This window comes from Protopterus annectens, chromosome 9.part0 (assembly GCF_019279795.1).
Source record: "Protopterus annectens isolate FY-2018-M chromosome 9.part0, PAN1.0, whole genome shotgun sequence".
NCBI classification, from domain to species: domain Eukaryota; kingdom Metazoa; phylum Chordata; order Ceratodontiformes; family Protopteridae; genus Protopterus; species Protopterus annectens.
Genome location: NC_056743.1, coordinates 1,262,488,910 through 1,262,506,469, shown reverse-complemented (window position 1 = coordinate 1,262,506,469; position 17,560 = coordinate 1,262,488,910). Strand labels below are relative to the sequence as shown.

General features: G+C 38.5%; 1 protein-coding gene across 1 annotated transcript in view; it reads right to left on the bottom strand.

Moving 5' to 3' along the window:
• Positions 1 to 13,153, bottom strand: part of LOC122810652 (extracellular calcium-sensing receptor-like) — a 275,375-nt gene extending 262,222 nt beyond the window's left edge. The window contains exon 1 of the mRNA XM_044082224.1: positions 12,899 to 13,153. Coding sequence (XP_043938159.1) covers positions 12,899 to 13,153 — 255 coding nt within the window. The remainder of the gene's footprint in view (positions 1 to 12,898) is intronic.
• Between the last annotated feature and the right edge of the window lie 4,407 nt (positions 13,154 to 17,560).

Genomic DNA, 17,560 nt, shown 5'->3' with positions numbered 1-17,560 from the left:
GCCATCCAGAAAAAGCCTTCACTCCTAATCAGTAGCTTAAACCTGGAACTCCCTACCTTTAACAAGCAGAGCAAACTCAAACTTCCCAACCTTTAAACTAAATCTTCTCCTGATCAAATCCTGGCAGAAACCAAAAGCTCTTATTTACACGTCTCAGCCTTACCATCCAAATCATATTTAACCTTGTCTCCTATCTATCCTCTTACCTCTTAGTACCACTCACTGCTAGTTATTTCACTCTTCCTTTTCTTTACTGTTCTTCTGTGCCTCTCTCCTTTTTTCTGCATTTCTTCATTCCCACCTACTCTTCTTATTAGATTAATTCCTTTCTTAGTTTTCCTTATTTTTCCTTTAGTTTAGCATGTTGCTAAATGTCTTGAATTTTATGTCATACAAGTTTGTATTCTACTCTACCATTTTAATGTAAGTACTTAAACTTTATAGTGTATTCTGTTCATGATATGTTTCTGTAATAATTCTTGGAGCTTTTCTCCCAAGGCCTCCACTGAAAATGAGTAAATTAGGACTCAGTTGGACTTTCTCAGTAAACAAATGTAAATCGATAAAATAATAATATACATCTTTCCATCTCCTATCATCTGTTCTAAAAAATTCAGTGCTGGGTCTACACAAGATGGGGAACTGCCATCCTGTATCTAAACTGCTTTTTAATGTAAGAGAATTGAAAGGGTAGTTTATGTCCAGCTGGAATTGTTTCAGTCCTCTCATGGCATCTTTGATCCTAGTCAGTATGGATTTAGGTACCACCATTATATTAAACCAATATATATGAATGGCCTGTCATCAGAGATCAACAAAGGTATTCCATCCTGGTCTTACCTGACCTCTCTTTAGCCACTGGTTCCATGAATTATGGGATCCAGCTGGAATATCTTCATACCCAATGTGATGTTTCCATTACCGTCCTTTAGTGGATTGCTTCTTATACATAGCACAAATAGAAGACAGTTTTTGGCATTAACAGCTCTTTCAGATGTTCTGTTTGATGTGGGGTTCCATAGTGCTCCATCATGCCCCATTGTTAATTATCTCAAATTACTTAAAAATCTACACAGTTAAAATTGTCTCAACATTCTCTCCTTTCCCAATAAATAACATTCCCTAAATCTTCTCTTACAATGGCACTCCCCAGCAAGACCTCTGCAATCTACAGACAACTCTCTTATTTGTTACAAAATCACTTAACTCATTCAGGGATTCCCTTTATTCCACCAATGTTTCAAAGCTATGGAATTCCATTCCCACAACTATAAGATGCATATCTTCCACTAACTACTTCAAAGATAAGCTAAACGTGCGTTCCTGCTCCTGTACCACCTCCCCAGGTTAAACACATATCCAATAATACATTTCTTCTATCATCTTAATTCAACTGTAATACAGTAACTCTGTTTAGCAATGAAGATTCCACCTGATCTATTCCTCCTTAACTTATCTTCTCAAATAAAACCTTTCACACTCCTTTCACTCTTAATCCTAGCCTTTCTTCCCTAGCTTTTCACATCACAGCTTCCAAAGTAAAGTCTGTTGTCATCACGTCTTACACTTAACTACATCTAATTACACTATGAACTGATTTACTACCTCTTTCCCGCTTCCTTTATCATTTTTTTGCTTTTCATGTAATTTCACATTCACAATTTTCTTAACTTACACAAACTTATCATAACTTGCTATTTCTATTTACTTTTATAGGTTTATGGGGTTTTTTTATTCATTTAATCTCTGCTTTCATATATTTTTTCTTCTCTAAGCCTAACACAAACATCTGAACAGTTGTATTTATTACTTATTCACCTTATGGTACTGTGATTTTTTAAACACAATTGTAAATCAAAATATTCATTTATTGTTTAAATTGCAATCATTTATACATATTTTGTATATTGAAATTTTGATATTGTTTATTTTTTTTTCATTTGGAACTTTTACACCAGGCCTCCATTGAAAAGGGTTTTTTCAAGACCCAGTCAGACCATCCCAGTAATCAAACAATCAAATAAATAAAATAAATAAAACAATACGCTGCCACTCGGAGATGTGATCAGGAGTGATGTGAGCTTTTAGTCCTGTGCAGGCAAGAGTCTTATCGCTTCTTCTCTTATATTCATGTGATTGCTCTTATTAATCTTGAGTGCAACTTGGAAGACATCTTTCACTGGGTGAAGTGTAGTCACTTCAGTATCAATCCTTCAACAACAGAAGCATATGATGGTACATATTGCTATTTGGCCATCCACAGCTCCATAGCTTTCCTTTCTCTTCTCTGGTTGGGGGGAGCAAGATTAGGTTTGTTGATAAGATGTAAAACATCAGAGTAGTTATATGTGATATGCTGTCACTCAAAGATCAAGTGGCAGCAGTTGTAAAGTCGCCATAACTTTCTTTACATAACATCAGATCTGATGTTGTCAATTTTCATTCTGTCCTCAACCTGTGGGTTCAGTTCCGAACCTCAGAACTGACTCGGCTACTATCGTAGCTTGTGGTAACCAAAAACCTCTCAAGCTTATCCCTTACCCATAATAACCTTATCCCAGTTACCTCAGATCTCGTTTGATGCTTTTTGTGTTCTACATGGTGCCAATTGCTCTCAAGCAGATAAGTAATTTATTTATATTTTTTCAAATCTGACTCTAGCTCTAACCCTAACTCTTAATCCCTATACATACACCCTACTTTTCACTTAATCTTATAAATCCCTTACCCATTCTATGCTTGTAGTATATTTGTTCTTGATCTTTACTTTCCCCTTCCCTTTCCATACACTTTGGTGTACTCTCAATATCATTGTTGAGATTTTTCTTCTACACTCCATGTAGTCTTTTTATCATCATTGATAAAACATTTTTGAATTACTACTTTCCTATTCTTCTGTAACAAAAAAAAAAAGATTTGGTGTACTGTCCTCTTTTTTCTGTATCAGTGTGCCTGTGTGTGAGTGGAAATATGGTGGAAAAAGAAAAAGCTCCTGCTAGATTTAAGCATTATCTGAAATGTGGCCATAAAATACCCTTTTCTGACATGCATTCTTTATGTGTTTATTGTCTGAGCTGTCTCCATCTTCAGGAGGACCGCTCGATTTGTCATTCATTCAATCATAGGGCTCTTGTCGAGCAGAAAAATATGCTTATTTTGAAAGCCTTGTTTTCATCTGCCTTCAGCGAGGCATTATCTGGAGCCACTTCAGCTAAAGATAAATCTAACAAAACTGGCTTTTCTAGCCCATCTTCTTTGTTTTCCAAAGCTTTCGAGAAGACGAAGAAAAGATGTGTGTCAGTGCCGACATCGCCGTCAGTTTCAAGTCCAAAGAGACAAAACTCTTCGGTTCTGTGATGTCCCAGCATTGGCCCAGTAATCAAAGAGCCTCAATCCTCACCACTGGCAACAGTGGGGGACATACACAATGGGAGGATGACAAGTATACACAAAGTAAAGTGCAATTTCCCTTAAGAGCACAGAGACCACATTCAGACTCTTTCTCCAGATCCCCAATAAGACTCCCCACTGGCACAGCTATAGGGTTGAGATCTCAGCTGAGTGACCAAGCCAAAACCTCCAGCACCCTCTCTGTCCAGCCAGTGCTTTGTGTCCCTGTCCAAGTAGGTGACACATACACACTTTCAGATTTGGTTGATATATATAAACACACACACACACACACACACACACACACACACACACACACACCTGGGAAAGTCTGAGACCAAGAGTAAGGCTATTTAGCAGTGGCCTATACAGTGTCACCAAATACACATGCAAGTACACTCAGAGCTTAAATATGTCTGACAGATATCAGCCACAAAGATAGGTTTAAATATATTTAATAATAAATAATAAAAGAAAAAGACAATACTCAGTAAATCAACACAGTAACTTCAGAGTTCAAAATCAAAGGAATATTTAAAACAACATTGCAAGATAGTCTCAAATAAATAAAGAAAACATCTAAGCTATACTTTATTACATTCCTGTCTGAATCTAAAAGAGTTACTATACCCCGGAAACTTACTTACAGCAAGGCAAGTGCAGATGGTGATGAGTGTATGCTCTTGTTAGGTCCAAGACAAAATACTCTGTTTTTTTCTCTGAGAGAGGTCTTAAATTAATATCAAATATTACTGCTGGGTTAGCATGGATGACATAACTTTTTGTCACTTGACTTCCAATCCCAGGCTAACCCCCACTGTAGCATTTGATATCTCCTTGTGAAAAATACATATTTCTCAGAAGTTTGCAGATCCTGGAAGTTGTAAAACAACAAAACACTTCTATATCTTAAACCTAGTAATTGCTTCTCTTTCAAGACAATACAAAAAAACTTCTAGTTCTAGACATTGTGTCTGTTTCTGCAATGAAAGTGAAAGATAACATCTCTTTTATTATGTGGTTGTTTTCTTCTAAGTTAACCTCCTGTGTTCCAGTTTCCATTAAACATATACATGTACATGTAAATAGTCACAATAGTGCAGGCACATTCCTGTTGTATTCCAGTAGGGCATGCTGTGGTTATAATTTAGCTCAGTACTTTACACACACTTCTGTATAAATCATATCAATATTCACAAATGACACAGAATTATTTACAAAATTCCACATAGCTGGGCTGGCAGTATTCCCCTATGTCACAGGTTCCATCATCTCCTTTGGAACCGATAAGGAAAAAGTCACATTCTCCATTTCAGACTGTTTCCTCAGAATCAACGGTAAGCAAGACCTTACTATCAGAATCGACTAGTTCTTCGATGCCTAAGACTATGAATTAAAGATACACTTTGGTGCTGACATCCTTGGATCTGACACCAGAATTACAGGACTCTACAAAAATTACTTTATCAAGAACTAATTATTCTCCCTCATTTGATCCTTTTCCAGACAGAATTTCATCACCCTATTTAGAGAGACCTAAGTCACCTTCTGTGATGTGTGCCCATTCCACTAGAAGCCAACCAAAGATGATGTGGAGAGAGTGGTGAGAAAGATCTTTTGGGCACAAGGGCTGACAGGCTCCACCTCGGTTCCTACCCCAATGGGTCAAGTATTCTGTTCTTCTACCACTCCATTTTTACTTCCTCCTCTAACTTCACTTGAAGGTTTAGATTATACAGTTCTGAGCTTCCCATTGCTGTCTGTATTGGAGCCAAAGATATCTCTATCTTCCAAACCAATATTTGCCCTGAGCTATTCAGCTCAGTCAGAGCCAGAAACCTCTCAGGGACATATCTGTCCTGTCTGTTCTGAGGAGCTGGAGATGACTCTGATGTTGTCTGAGCCTTCTCTGCACCTTGGAGCTTCAGCACAGATCAGCTTGGCTCCAGCTTCTGCTTCAAGAGGGATCTCCTCAGAGCAGGAGGTGAGCTCTGTTCCCAGACCCACTCTTTCAGATCTGAGATCCTTCCCTTCTCTAGGTGGATCAGCTTTTGAGGCTATGGAGAGCTATGATGCAGCAGTCAACCAGTAGGCCTCTTTTTACTCGGAACATACTCCCTTTCACGCCTACATTCAGAGTCTCAACCAGTCCCTCCAGAAGGATAGTGAGTGCCAAAACCTTAGGAATCCCAAATGGGAATGCCCGCTTCTTCTTCCCCAGATAATCCCACTGAGAAGGTCCCTACAAAGAAGAAGTGTAAGAGGAAGCACTTTGGTTTCCCAGAGGAATCTACTACAGAAGACATGGACTTTGATGAGGGCAAAGGATCCCAAGATCACCTCCTGATGATGTCTCCTTTGGAAACATCCTGGAAATCTTAAAACATGCAGGTGATTGGAAGTCCAGCAATCCTTCATCTGAGGAGTCAGTGTACCTGCAGACTTTTGGTACTCATCCATCCACCTCCTGGGTGACTCCACCTGCCAATGAGCTCATTGATTTGATCTCTTGGCAGGTGTGGAAGGCTCCTAACACCATTGAACCTGTTAAAATCATTACTGCCCCAGAGGATAAACAGTTTTGGTTGAAAGGTTTGCCTGTTGATGCCATGGTTACTGTGGTAGAAATCAAAAAGGAATTAGCTGAGGAGAGTTCCTTTATCCATCCACCCAATAAGGAGTCTCAAGTGATAGATGGGTTTGGGAAACGGGTTTATGTTTCATCAACCTTTGTGTTACCATCCTTGAATTTCTTGACACATTTCACCAGGCTGTAAAGTTATCTGATTAAGGAGCTCTGAGATACCCTTTCAGGATCCATCTCTGAAGAGATTCAGGAATCTGTTGCCTCTCAGTTGGCTACCCTTCAGTCTGTATCCAACTTGTCCACAAGGCTCATTTCTCATTCAACCAAGGGGACAACAAGAGCAGTGGGTTCAGGCATTACCATCAGGAGAGACACCTAGAAGCACTTATGTGACTTTGCAGAGCCCTTCAAGGCTTCATTCATCAATGCTCCCTTTGACAGCACATCCTCGTCTGACCCTAAAGTTAAAGAAACGTTGTCCAGGTGTGAGAAAGATGGAAAGACTCTGTCAGCTGTGGGCATGCGTTTTTCCAGTCCTCAATAATCCTTTTCAAGGAATCAGTAGAGTACTGGGAAAATGTAGTGGAAGCAGTCCCAAGGGCCCTTTCAAGACACACGTGGAGGTGGTTCCCCCAGGGGCAGAGGGAGGGGACTTCCATGGTAGATGCTGCCCTCATGGCAGAAGAGGTCTGCAAAATCAAGGGTACAGAGATTCTTTCTTTGGTAAACCCTTTCAGTGCTCCTGAAAGTAGGCCTGATTGTCTTCCTCTGGAGGCAGTTGGGGGTCATCTATGCCTGCACCATAGAGCCTGGCTAGAAATAACATCAGATACCTGGGTACAGAGGATAATTTCCCGAGGTTATATTATTCCATTTTCTCTCCCATCTCCTACTTGCAAATGAATCCTTGATGTCCCACATGATCAGAGGGAACAAGCAGTAATACAAATTCAAGAACTATTAGAAAAAAAGAGTCATCCAAGAAGTCCTGCCAGACCAAAGAAAATACAGAATTTACTCAATATTCTTTTTAGTGCCAAAAAAGATAGGGAAGTGGAGACCAGTTTTGTATCTCAGCATTTTAAACAAGTCAGTTTGACAAAGTTCTGGATGGTCACAGTTCAGTCCATACTTCCATTCTGAAATAGGATGACTGGATGTGCTCAATAGACCTTCAGGATGTGTACTATCATATAAAGATGAAAAGGCAGTCTAGAAAGTTTCTCCACTTCCGGTCTCACCACAGCCCCCAGGGTGTTCACAAAGTGCATGGCAGTAGTAGCAGCTCACTTGAGTCTGCTGGGATTCTGGGTATTTCTGTACTTGGATGACTGGTCGATTGCCACTTTGAGCAGGTTCTCCAGACATGTTACCAGCTGGGAATAACCATAAACTATGAAAAATCTCACCTTGAACCAACACAGACTTTAGAGTTCAAAGGGGCAATCTTGAGCACAAAGACAACAATAGTGCCTCTTCCACCAGTGAACCTACAGAAAGTCAGATCACAAGTCATGAGGATAATCAACACCAAGATAGTATCCACACACCTAGTTCTACAGACTCTGGGGTCCATGGTAGTGACCATAACTCTAGTACCATTAGCCAGATTTCATATGAGAATTTTACAATGGCTGCTTGCAACATAATGGTTGATAATATCACAACCAATGTCATCTTCATCAGTTGTAATCACCAACAATTGCAAGAGATATCTCAAATGGTGGATTCAATTGGATCAAATCCTAAACTGCTGTCCTTTCCTCCCCTCTCAACCCAAGGCCACAGTGACCATGGATGCTTCCCATTTAGGTTGGGGAGGGCATTATCTGGGGAACATGATCCAAGGCAGTTGGTCTCCTATAGAGGTCAACTTGCATATCAATGTCCTAGAGATGAGACCAGTGCTTTTAGTGCTGAAGGCTTTCCAGGATGCTCTCCCTTCAGGGACAATTGCGATTCAAATGGACAACATGTCAGTAGTTTGGTACATCAACATGCAAGGAGGAACCAAGTCTTATCCCCTGTGTTGAGAAGCACTCAGAGTGTGGCAGTGGATGATCTCATCCAACTGCTTTCCTCATAGCAATGCACATTTTGGGGAAGTCCAACGTACTAGCAGACAAACTGAGCAAATGCATACTCCTGCCTCACAAGTGGTCCCTCAATCCAAAAGTGATATAAAGATTATTTTCTCAATAAGGCCAGCCTTGCTGCAATCTTTTCATCTCTCCCCTAAACAAGTGCAGCAACTTGTTTGCCCTAATCCCCCCTCAGGGGGAATCACCAAATTATGTTCTAGTTCACAGTTGGCCCACTGATCTTCTCTATGCCTTTCCTCTGATTCCTCTAATTCCAAAGTTTCTACAAAAGCATTCAGGTTGAGTAGCAAGGTAATTCTCATTGCACATTATTGGTCATGACAGATTTGGTTTCCCTTCCTTTGGCCTTATGTAATTCACCCACCTTAGATTCTGAACCCGGTTCCAGATCTTTTGTCCCATCTGACAGTCATGGCTCACCAAGACATTTTGAACCTCCACCTGACAACTTGGTCTCTCAAGTTCCATTAATAGCCAGACAGTCTATGTTCTCTTCACCTGTCCGACTCATTCTTTTAACCTCTCAGAAACCATCCATGCTTAAACTTTACAGCAGTAAATGGAAAAGGTTTGTTCTTTGGGCACGTCAAAATGATGTTGACCCTTTTTCAGCTCCTATTCATAAGAATCTCAAGTTTTTAGCCTCTCTGTTCAATGCAAGGGCTTCATTTTCCACTATTAAAATTCAATTAGCAGTTATATCTAATTTTCATATTGGATTTAAATACTCATACCTTGCTTCTCACAAACTTTGTAAAGCCTTTTTGAGAGGTAGTCTCCTTTTGAAGCCTCCATACAAAGATCCAACCCCTCCTTGGGACCTGATCTTGGTGTTGCAAATAATCCTACAACCCCCTTTTGAACCAGCAGGACTTTGCAATCTTACATTTCTATCCTAGAAAACTATTTTCCTAGTAGCCATTACTTCCACCAGAAGGATTTCAGAAATTCAAACTTTGTCTTTTAAACTACCATATTTGGTTTTTCACAAATATAAGGTTGTGCTAAGAACCAACCCCTCCTTTGTACCTAAGGTGGTTTCAGAAGTCAACATCAATCAAACCATTAACCTACCAGTGTTTTTCCCAAATTTGCTAATAAAGATGAATACTGTTTACACTTTTAAATGTTCATAGACAGTTACATTTTTATCTTCACAGAACAAAAGATATTAGAAAATCTGACCAATTATTTATCTCTTTCTGAAATAGAAAACTAGGAAAATCAGTGATCAAAGTGACATTAGCTAGATGGCTAAAAGATTGCAGTTCTTTCATCTACAACCAGTTGGGGGTCATTTTATTGAAACCTTTAAAAGCACATTCCACTAGAGCCATGATGACTTCAGCTGTCTTCCAATCTAGAGCCTCAATGGATGATATTTGTGCAGCAGCAACCTGGACTACTCCCCATACTTTCATTACTCATTCCAAATTGGATCTGGTCTCCAGGGAAAGAGCATTATTTGTTTCAATGGTGCTCAGGAACATCCTTCCTTGATTCCACCCAGGATCTAAAGTAGCTGGAGACTGTCCCACAGGCTGAAGATGGAATGAAAACTGACAATGTCAGATAAAGAACAGGTTGAGGATATAATGAAAACTGACAACATCAGATAAAGAAGTTACGTACTTACCATAGCGTTCTATCTGTTTTGCCTATTTTCAAACTTCTGCAACTCCCCTCCTTCCAACCCCCATGCCCTTGTATTTCTAGAGAAATGGGCAAATAACAGATGATTATCTTTGGTATATAATTGTGGTTCCAGATATAGTCTCACTGAATGTCTTACAACTAATGTTTCCTTCTGTCTATCAGCAAACTCGATCTGAGGTAACTGGGATAGGTGCATTATGGGTAAGTGATAAGGTTGAGAGTTTTTTTGGTTACCATGAGATATGATAGCAGCCGAGTCTGTTCTGAGGATCTCTACACTGAACTACTTCTGGAGAGTGTCACCTTTTCCAACTGTGGTATAAATGTGGAGTTAGTATACATATGTTTGGTAGTATAAGAGATTTGTACTCCAAATTGGGGGGTTTATATTAGAACACCGAACATTCAAAATGTCAAGTGTTCTAATAACGAACCCTACCAATCGAAAATACTAAACATTGAACATTCAGAACAGTGAATTTTTTTCCTAGAGAAAAAATTTGCTGTTCCAAAACACATACAAATAACACAAGCTCATCAAACAAACAGCAATCCACACACATACACCTAAACTCTTACCCCTAACCCTACACTAAACTATGCACACACCACTAATTATCCACTTACCTTAACCCAAACCCTAACCCTAAGGTCCGTCACTATCGCACACTCACCTCACCCATGCCCTAACCCTAACTCACCTACCCTGCCCTAACCTTCATGTCCACACAATCGCACACTTACCTGACCTGCACCCTAACCTTAACTCACCTAACCCACCCTAACCCTCATGTCCACTCAATCGCACACATACCTAACCTGAACCCTAACCCTAACTAACCTAACCCGCATTCAATCACACACTTACTGAACCCGACCCGTAACTTTCCACCAGAGCGCTGAAAATACCGAAGCAACAGAAACAGACAACTGAATTCTTTCCCTAGGAAAAATTTTGGTTTTCTGTTTCTTCGATATTTTCAGCGTTTGCTGAAAATGGGTTGATATTAGAACACTCAACATTTTAAATGTTCGGTGTTCTAATATGGACCCAAATTGGGGGATTGCAGAGAACTTGCCTTCATTCAGAAATATCTATTATTGTCTGCACAGGTGAGTTTTATGTAAAGTGTCTTCTCAATCAGTTGTGCTTGTGCCTTAGTTATTCATAGAGGAAATCATAACATCACCTTTAAAAAACATCTTACATCACATCAGTCACTCATGCAACCCATGATGCCAGCTGTGTTTTAGCATGCTGGTGAAAGCATTTAGTATATCATAGTATTTTTTGAATGCTATAAAGGTTTTTGTTGTTTTATTGATGATATTTTATGTGGCTGGACAGCCTAATAAAATTAGATATGTATTAGATATGTTGACCTCATAACCCTTGCTGTTTGTTACAAATGGATGTACTGTGGATGGCCCTCTTCTAAAATGAAGCTTTGTCGGTCAGACCTTGCTGGTAAATAAAGACGAATAAGTAAGTATTTGAATGTCAGCACTGCGTTTTAAAAACATACTCCTGCTGTGAATTTGAATTCCATGTGTTAGCATTGTTTTTATGTGCACTGATAGCAATTCATTATTACATTAGAAAAGTATGCATGTAAACTATATGACAAACAGTGCTGTAGTAAGTCAAGCTATTATGACATCCCATGTAACTGAGGATGACCAGTTGTTTCTTAATGAAGTGTTTTGCTGCATGATAAATGTGCTGTACAGAAGTACCTTGAGGATGAAGTCTGAAACATTTCAGTGCATTTCTTAAATGCTTTATTTCATGCATGCGTCTCTTCAAATTAACTAGTGTGTGATCACAGTTACTCTCATTGGGAGTAATGTATGATTATTCACCATGGGATGGGTGTGGCCAATTTCTAACAAAGTGGCATAGGTTAATTTGAGCATGGAAAGGGAAGTTGGTTAGGCTAGAAGTGGCCCATAAGGGCAGCTAACCTAGTACTTAGATCAAACACAACGGGCTGTTCCTCTATCCTAAAAGCAAACAAAAGGCAGAACGGTCGAAAAATGAAACTTGTTTATTAAAACAACAAAGTGACACTCCTTAAAAATACAGGCTACTGGTTTTGTTTACTCTGTATAAACTTCCTCAGACAACTAACTGGAACACACAGCTTGTTTAAATAAGAATGAACTACATCTGATTGGACAGAATCTTTTAAACTGAAAAACCCCTTAAGTGTCAATACTAAATCAATCTATATTATTTTCCACGCATGTTAAAAATCAAACCAATACAAAAATGAATTAACAAAAATGAAAAATGAACATTAATACATGCCCAAGATGTTTTATATATGTGAATACACAAAATGCTTAAACATATATATATGAAAAAGACAATAAAATACTAAAAATGTATATTAATTTAAAACACATATAGTTCTGTTTTTCTACTCTAACCTTCTCTTGACATTATTAAACCTGAATCAAAGTCCATGACTAAACAGTAGAGAAAATCAATTCTCTTCTATTATTTTCTTTCTTTCAAGGGCCTTTAACTTTAATACAGGAATAATAGATAATATGTCATTAATACCTGGCCACCTGTCTGCTTGTAACAATATTTGCCATTTTAATTCCTTAAATTCTAACCAAACCCCCCATGGTGTCTTTTCATTTATTTCTACGTGATCAATTGCCATAAATTTAAAAGTGCAATTATTGTTATTGTGACTATGGCTGGCTAGGGCATTATTCAAATTGCCCTTTTTGATGGCATATTCATGTTCGTAAATTCTATAACTGAATTTCCTATATAGAATGCCGAACATGAATCATAGATGGCCAAGTATACTATTGCTTTCGAATTGCAATTATATTTTGCTTTAATATGAAACTTAGTACTTTTCACCATGAACCTATTACCTGTTTTGATCTTATGACATTAATGGCATACCCTACATTTAAACATCCCTTGCCGGGCATATGAAAAAGAGGGAGTCTGTCTATTTTTCAATAAATCTTTTAAGTTTTTACCTTTCCTGTATATAATGGTGGGTCTATCACCAAAATAGGTCCTACTACTAGGGTCCTCAATCAAAATCTCCCAATTTCTATTAAAAATCCACCTTAAGTTATGAAAATCATGGCTGAACGTGATAGTCAATGAGTTTATGAATGTGATACTCACCTTCTCCTGAATGTTATAACTAGGTTGAACACTGGCTGGCATGTTACCTCCTCGATCTATGGACATGCCACAAGGAGGTAGTGGATTATATCCTCTAGTCTCATTGGTAATGATGGGACTAAAATGACCATTTTCCCTTTTTCTCATTACTTCCTCTATCAAGTTATTGACTAAATCTACTGGGTATGCTCGCTTTACAAACATAAATCTCAAATTAGCATGCTCAACTAAGAAATCTTCCTTTCTAGACACCATACATGCAGCTCTCACCAACTGTCCTTTGACAACTGACCTTTTCTGGTGTTCCGGATGTGAGCTACTGTAGTGCAAGAAAGTGTTTGAATAAGTTTTCTACCTGTAAATTGTGGTTGGGTATCTGTCATGAATCTCATCTTTAAAGAGGTGGACATCCAAATAGTCCATTTGGTTGGACTTCAACACCCAGGTAAAATGCAAAAAGGTGGTGGTAGTGCTGATATAATCCAAAAACTGTTCTAAGATGTTTAATGGCCCTTTCCAAATGATGCTGACATCATCTTGGAAAATATAATATATTTTTATATGAGAATGAAAAACAGATTGAAAAACAAACTTTCTCTCCCAGTATGCCATAACACTATCAGCATATGCCCCCCCCCCCCCCACAGGCTGAGCCCATGGCAATACCAGATGTTTGTAAATAATATCTGTTGTTAAACAACATGAAATTATTAGTTAATACCATCTCTAGAAGTTCTATTATAAGGTTAATTTTTTCATGACCAACATTATATTCTAAAAGTAATTCCTTCACCCATTGTAATCCAGTATCCAGTGGGATGACAGTGTACAGGTCCCTGACATCGATGGTTACTAAAATATCATTCTCATCCTACTTTATGTTATTAATAGTTATTAGTATCAGTTTCAAGAATATTTTGCATTTTATTATTATACATTTCAACCCCCATCACAACAACCCCTCCCCCCTAATCAGGTTTCATAATCCTCAGGCCTTCTTTCTGCAACTGCCCTAACATAATTTGTTCTTCAACACTAAAATTCAAACTATCCTCATTTGACCTATTTTTATGTTTATACAAATTGTGCAGATCTAATTCATACAGTTTTTCATACATTAAGAGATTTGGATGCAAAGGGGGGGGTGTAAGTAGAACTTATGGGTATACGTTGTGATTATTATGTTGTGTGTTATTCTGATGTAGTAGAGTTAAATTTAACTTTCTCATATACAGTTTGAGGTCTATCATAGGGTCTGTGAAATTAAATCCTCTGGATGGTACAAATGTCATACCTTTTGCTAAAAGGTCAGCTACATTTACATCAATGAAAGACTTTGAGTAGTTATATACTGAAAAATCTTTTTGCTGATTAAAAATAATTGTACATTCATTGTCGGCTGTCACATACTCTGGTGAAACATTAGATTCATTTTGCTTTGAACCATTGTGCCCAACACAGTCAATCTGTTGGGCAAAAACAACAACCTTATAATAATTTGTGCATGTATTTCCTATAAACATATCCAAATCTGAATGTCCATTATTGACATTAGAATTAGCTGGACTTATGGCATTAGTTGAATTCAAAACAATGTTTAAGATCTCCAGTTCCGATGTTTGGGTCTCGCCCCTTGAAACACCGCAGCTTAAAACCCATCTGAGGTTGCTGTCTATTATTAAAATTATTTTTGTTTCTGATTCTTTCACATCTGCTGAGCTCTGGATATTCCTTTTCATAATTAAACACTGGCTCATTGGAAACTTCAGCTACCTCGTCCTCAAGCTCATAATCAGGGACAGAATTAATATGTATATTCTTGTTGGCACTGTTATATTTAGTTTTGTGATATGAGCCTAGTTGTCTTGGGTAAGCTGAAGCATTAACATAGTCACTCAAGTCCCTGTTAATTTTGTTTGATTTACCAGCCTTTAGTTTGTTAATATACTGGTTAATACTGTTGTAAATTCTAAGATGCTCATATTTAACAGATTCATATTGCGCATCATCTCGTATTACTTTGTCTAAACTGTTCACCTCCTCAAACAGGGAGTCTATAGTGGCATTATTATGCTTGATCAACACCTCCAATAGCTCAGTCCCGCATTTATCAAATAATTGTAAGAATTCCAGATGGACAGCTGAGTTGTAAGCAAGCCCACTAGGAAAACACCATACCCTTAAACCCTTAGGGAGAATTTTGAGTCAAATACATTCCCTAACGTAGGCATTCTCCATTTGTAATTTTTTACACTGTAAAAGTTTATTATCGAAAGCATTTAGCTTACAGTCCAATGTTGAAGCATTTTGCCCCATATCAGCATTAAAAGATAATCCAAAACCCAACCAGTCTTTCAAGCGAGGTATTTTTTTCTAAAAGCTCCACCATTGTAGGAATCAGAATATGCTGCTCGTGTGGCTCTGGGCTCAGTAGCTTCCGTATTATTACATTGCTCATCATTAAGTGGACTAGTAACAAAGTCCATGGAATGCCTGACGGCTAGGCACTGCGGGGTTATGTTAAAGTTTAAAGAAGTGGCATTTCCTTCTTTGAACGTGGAGAAAGTCCTCTGGTGCTATTACTTACAGGAATGCCCATGTGATTATACAATCGAAAGATCATCTGAGTTAACTGCAAAATCACCACAGTTAAATTACCAACACTGTTCTCCTTTTCATCTGTTGCAGTAATGGTATGCTCCAAAGGGGAATCCGGGTCACTGCCCATAGCCATACAAAAACTGGTGAAATACAAAATCTTGGGCATGTATTAATGTTCATTTTTAATTTTTGTTGATACAGTTTTGTATTGGTTTGATTTTAACATGCGTGGAAAATAATATAGATTGATTTAGTATTGGCACTTAAGGGGTTTTTCAGTTTAAAAGATTCTGTCCAATCAGAAGTAGCTCATTATTATTTAAACAAGCTGTGTGTTTCACTTAGTGATCTGAGGAAGTTTACATAGAGTAAACAAAACCGGTAAACTATATTTTTGTGGAGTATTACTTTGTTGTTTTAATAAACAAGTTTCATTTTTCGACCGTTCTGCCTTTTGGTTGCTTTTAGGATAGAGGAACAGCCCATTCTGTTTGTTCTTGGTTTCCTTACATTTGTATTTAACCTAGTACATACCTATGAACCTATACACTAATCTTATTTCAGATGGGCCACCGTAATTCACTTTATATTTGGTTTCTTGACAGTAACTAGAATGCTTTGTGCAAGCTCAGGACTCTGCAATCGGGTTACTTACTGAAACTTCTGCATTTCAATGCCACCCATGGCCTGCAAAGTTATCACTGGTCTCCCATAATGTCCAATACTTACTTTAAAAGCCAGTTGTTAACCTATTAAACCCTGTGTGACTAAGTTCCAGTCTTTATAAAAGAGCTTTTGGCTCCTTTCCTTCTGACCTGTCATTAGAGTTTAACTAATGATGGACTGCTAATGATACCTAGACTTTGTGTGTCTGAATCTGCAAGTATATGTTAATTTTACTTACTATCCACTTACTTGCCAAACTCACTATCTAGTTAAATTCAGCTGAGCCATTTAGAGCTTCTTTATAGATGGTCTCTTAAGACCTACTTGACCAACCTGTTTGAAAGAGTGTTTTGATTACCATACCCAGAAGGAGTGAGTGTGTGTGTGTGTGTGTGTGTGTGTGTGTGTGTGTGTGTGTGTGTGTGTGTGTGTGTGTGTGTGTGTGTATATACATCTAACAAGAGTCTGACATCCTATCCAGGATTAGTTTCTCTGCCTTATACTCTTTCACTGCCAGGACAAGCTCTGGCTTCCCTGTGACCCTGAAATGTATTAAGTGTTTAAGTTAAGACAAAAAGAAGGAATGATTTAGATTTTTTATCTCATAATTCTGAGATGTTTATGCATTTTATTCATTGTATGTAATTACTTGCTTTGTAGCTTCTCTCCACCATAATGTTTAAGTTTTATAGGTTCATAGGTTCATACTAGGCTATCTGCCCTAGGGCATTTATAAGCCTAGTCAGAGTGTGTTTGGCTTTCGCCACCCATTTTAAATTAATTTTGCTATGCCCTTTTTCGAGGTTAGTATACTGTGCCTCTGTCTAACAGTGACACAGAAGTGATACCCGGAGTAAACTTACGATCTCCCATCCACTCATCAAGATTCCTCTTGAAGAGAGTCAATGAGGGACTCTGCCTAACGTGGACTGGGATTTTATTCCAGAGTGAAGGGAGCCTCTGGGTTATGAATCTGTCCCTCCAGCATGTCCTATTTATTTCAGTGCTGAGGTTCAAGTCTCTCGAGCACATAGCTCGATGGGATTTGGATTTTCTGAGGTGTAGCATGTCCATTAATTCCGGGTTGGACATGGTTTTATATGTCAGGCACAGATCACCTCTAAGCAGGCGGTATGCCACTGAGTAGAGCTGGAGTTTCTTTAACCGGGCAGCATATGGCATCTGTCTGAGCCCTTTGATCCTCTTGGTGAGGTACTTTTGGGGACTTTCCAGTTGCTGCAGGTGTCTAGTAAAGTACATCCCAAAAGGGGCATTGTACTCAATTATGGGCCTGATGAGGGATGAGTAAAGAGGCACGATGACCTCCCCTGATCTAGATGTGAATCCCTTCATGATTAGGTGGGCTATATAAAATGTTTTTCTAACCACTTTGGC